Consider the following 4,210-nt stretch of genomic DNA (forward strand, 5'->3'; position numbering starts at 1 on the left):
AAGGCAGAATGGACTTTAAGGGAGAAACAGTGTTGGACCATGTGATGTTCTGGTTCAGCTATGCTGACTGGCAGGTGAAGACACGCCAATCCCCCTTCTCCCTCTGGGGTCTGGCAGGTAAGGCTCTTCTCACCCCAATTAGGAAGGAGGCAGAATGGCAATTTAAGTGTCACTGAGTGGAAATATCAGAAGTACATAGAGTACTGAGAGCTTCGTAGACAGAACGAAAAGGAAAAGTAGAAGAAGGTCCGAGAAGGTAAGCAAGATGGGGGAAAGTGAATCTAAGGCAACTGTATTGGAGTGAAAAATTTAAAGACGGGATTAGGAGGAGACTATGGGGTGAAGATGAAGCCTAACTGCCTCCACATACTCTGTGAGGTCGAATGGATCCCTATGGGAGCAGGATGGCCACCAGAGAACACTGTGAACTTAAAAATAGTGGAAGCAATCTATACAGTAGTCACAGGAGAGCCAGGACACCTGGATCAATATCCATCTATTGACTCATGCATGGCTAGTGTTAGCTTGAGACCCTCCTACTTGGACAAGGTTCTGTATCCAGAAGGGAAAGGGAAAAATATTAAGAGCACAACAATTGACTGATGATAGAAAAGGAAATTCTACAGGATTTGGACGGGGATGACCTGACCCCTCCCCCATGCTGGATAATGACAAGCCTGCCTCCCAGTGCTTCACCAGGTCCGGAGGCTGCCTTAATGCCCGACCCAGGGCCAGGTGAAGTTTCTGCAACAGCCACTGCTCCTCCGCCAGCTTTCCCGGAGTTCGTAGAGCCGCCGTTTGGGCCGGCTCTGATCGTGGTGACAGAAGCCTCTGGCCAACACTTCCAGGATCCCGCTCCAACCGAACCACCCAAGCTATACCTGCCTCTCCCGGTGAGTACTGTCAAGAAGGGGAGGGAGACGTTGGAATTAAGCAGAGACCGCGCTCTGCCAGAGAGCCGGAGGGAATAAAAGAGAACAGACAAGAGACTTACAGTGCTAGCTGCTGCTCTGGAAAAGTTTATCTCGGGCCCTCCGGAAAACCTCATCTGCCCCAGGGACAGGACAGTCCTTCAGCCGGTCCCAAGGGAGGCCCTGGGCCCGTTACAGCCAAACCAGTGTGCCCGGCGCCGAGCTTTTGGCCACTGGAAGAATGAATGCCCTAAGGCAAGGAAGGAAGAGGAAGCTCCCGCAGTTGTGGGGCTTGCTGACCTGGAAATTAACTAGGGCTGCCAAGGCTCAGAGATATCAGGTCCCTGAGAGCCCATGGTAACCGTAAAAGTGGGGGACCAAAACATTGACTTCATGGTGGATACAGGAGCAGAACTGTCGGTAGTAACAAAACCTGTGGCCCCTCTGTCCACAAAGACTACCGCTGTAACTGGGGTATCGGGAGAAGAGATGATTAAATTGTTTTGCCAGCCCAGAAAATGTCAGATGGGGGGGGGGGGCGGGCACCAAGTGATTCATGAATTCCTCTACATTCCTGAGTGCCCAGTACCCCTGTTGGGAAGAGACTTGCTCTCCAAACTAGGAGCACAGGTGACTTTCTCCCCTGAGGAGAGGCCCACCTTCTGGACGGACTCTATGACTTATTTGCCCTCTCTCTCAATACCAACCCAAGATGAGTGGAGGTTGCATGAGCCTCTGAAGGCAGAACCGGGTGGGCCAGAAGAGCATGAGGGAGCTAACTCAATTATTCCCTGAGGTCTGGGTGGAAGACAACCCCCCCTCCCCCGAGGCTGGCTAAACATCACGCCCCAGTGATAATGGAACTCAAACCAGGCACCATCCCGGTTAGAGGGCGCCAGTACCCGCTATGGATGGAGCCTGAACCGGCATATTGCCCCACATCAATAGATTGAAACAAGCAGGCATTCTGGTAGAGTGCCAGTCAGCTTGGAATACGCCAATCCTGCCAGTCAAAAGGGAAGGAGGACAGGACTATAGGCCTGTACAAGATCTCAAGCTAGTCAACCAGGCTACTGTGACTTTACATCCCACTGTTCCAAACCCCTATACCTTACTTAGCCTCCTCCCACCGAGGACTAAAGTTTACACTTGCCTAGATCTCAAGGATGCCTTCTTCTGCATATGCCTCGCCCCAGCGTCACAGCCCATCTTTGCCTTTGAATGGGAAGATCCAGTCGGGAGCACCAAACAACAGCTCATCTGGACTCCCCCACAAGGGTTTAAAAACTTCCCAGCCGCACATCCGCGACCCTGCAGGGCTGTTTCCAGTCATCTGCTTCACGCTGACTGCAGTCTGAGGAAATGGCGAACCAGGTTATCAAGTGCAAGGCTGCAGTTGCCTGGGAGGCTGGGAAGCCTCTTTCTATAGAGGAGGTAGAGGTGGCACCCCCAAAGGCTCATGAAGTTCGAATAAAGATTATTGCCATTGCAGTCTGCCACACTGATGTCTATACACTGAGTGGGGCTGATCCTGAAGGGAATTATCCAGTGATCTTGGGACATGAAGGTGCTGGAATTGTGGAGAGTGTTGGTGAAGGAGTTACTAAGCTGAAGGCAGGTGATACTGTCATCCCACTTTACATCCCCCAGTGTGGAGAATGCAAATTTTGTCTGAATCCTAAAACAAACCTTTGCCAGAAGATAAGAGTCACTCAAGGAAAAGGATTAATGCCAGATGGCACTAGCAGATTTGTAAAGGAAAGACAATTTTACATTACATGGGAACCAGCACGTTTTCTGAATACACAGTTGTGGCTGACATTTCTGTTGCTAAAATTGATCCTTTAGCACCTCTGGATAAAGTATGCCTTCTGGGTTGTGGCATTTCAACTGGTTATGGTGCTGCTTTGAACGCTGCCATGGTGGAGCCCGGCTCTACGTGTGCTGTCTTTGGCCTGGGAGGAGTTGGACTGGCAGTTATCATGGGCTGTAAGGTGCAACCCGGATCATTGGTGTGGACATCACTAAGGACAAATTCACGAGAGCCAAGGAGTTTGGGGCCTCTGAGTGTATTAACCCCCAGGACTTCAGTAAACCGATCCAGGAAGTGCTCATTGAGATGACTGATGGGGGAGTCGACTATTCCTTTGAGTGTATTGGTAATGTGCAAGTCACGAGAGCCGCGCTGGAGGCCTGCCACAAAGGCTGGGGCACCAGCGTGGTAGTGGGAGTAGCTGCCTCTGGTGAAGAAATCGCCACTCGTCCGTTCCAGCTAGTCACGGGCCGTACGTGGAAAGGCACTGCCTTTGGAGGATGGAAGAGTGTAGAAAGTGTCCCAAAGTTGGTGTCTGAACATATGTCCAAAAAGATAAAAGTTGATGAGTTTGTGACTCACAGTCTGCCTTTTGACCAAATTAATGAAGCCTTTGATCTGATGCATGCAGGAAAGAGTATCCGAACTGTTGTAAAGCTTTAAGTTCAAAAGAGGAGAATTTTTCCATCCTTGTAACTAAGTCTTGGGGTGTGATTGGAGCAGCCACACAAGCAGAAAGGAGTTCCTTCAAGTTCACAGCTTCTTAGATCTTCATTAACCTCCTCTAAGCAATAATGTTTTGTGTGTAAATTCCTACATGTCTAATCAAGGATAAGTCTAATACTGTCATAAATCTGTTTTCTGGTCTCTTCTTCACATAAATGATTGCTAGCTCATTAAGGAATATTTCTAACGTAATAAAAGGAATGCCTGTAAAAAAAAAAACAAAACTTCCCAGCCATCTTTGGGGAAGCCTTGGCTTCTGACCTGGACTCATTCCATCCGGAAGAGTATGGATGTCGGCTCCTACAATACGGGGATGACCTGTTGCTGGCTGCCTCAGACCAAGGAAAAATGCTGGAAAGGGACAAATGCACTGCTCCAACTGTTGATGGAAGCAGGTTACCGGGTGTCAAAGAAGAAGGCACAGATCTACAAAGAAGAGGCCCAGAGTTCTGAGATGGTGGAATGAACCAACCGGACACTTAAAGAGACTCTCCAACTGGATCAGAGAGACTGACTGCTCCTGAGTGGACTTGCTTCCGATGGCTCTGCTCAGACTCAGGATGACCCCACAGTCCCAAGGCTATTCTCCACACGAAATTGTGTATGGGAGGCCTCCTCCCATAATAAAACAGGTGTCAACAAATTTGCCTCAGGTAAGGGGGGATAGGATTTCACAGCAGATGGAACTGGGTAAGGTAATAAATCGGGTAACTAAGTTTGTACAAGAAAGGGTGCCGTTCCCCCTTGGGGAACAGATTCA

At 49.5% G+C, this 4,210-nt stretch overlaps 1 protein-coding gene across 1 annotated transcript; it reads left to right on the forward strand.

Moving 5' to 3' along the window:
• Nucleotides 1-2,213: 2,213 nt before the first annotated feature.
• Nucleotides 2,214-3,674, forward strand: LOC122441831 (alcohol dehydrogenase class-3-like). Its single transcript, XM_043468887.1, is given in 3 exon segments — nt 2,214-2,658; nt 2,661-2,900; nt 2,903-3,674. Coding segments are annotated over 3 exon segments (1,110 nt in total). The 5' UTR covers nt 2,214-2,273; the 3' UTR covers nt 3,388-3,674.
• The last annotated feature ends 536 nt before the right edge of the window (nt 3,675-4,210 follow it).

The sequence above is a fragment of the Cervus canadensis genome, chromosome 5 (assembly GCF_019320065.1).
Source record: "Cervus canadensis isolate Bull #8, Minnesota chromosome 5, ASM1932006v1, whole genome shotgun sequence".
In the NCBI taxonomy this organism is placed as follows: Eukaryota; Metazoa; Chordata; class Mammalia; order Artiodactyla; family Cervidae; genus Cervus; species Cervus canadensis.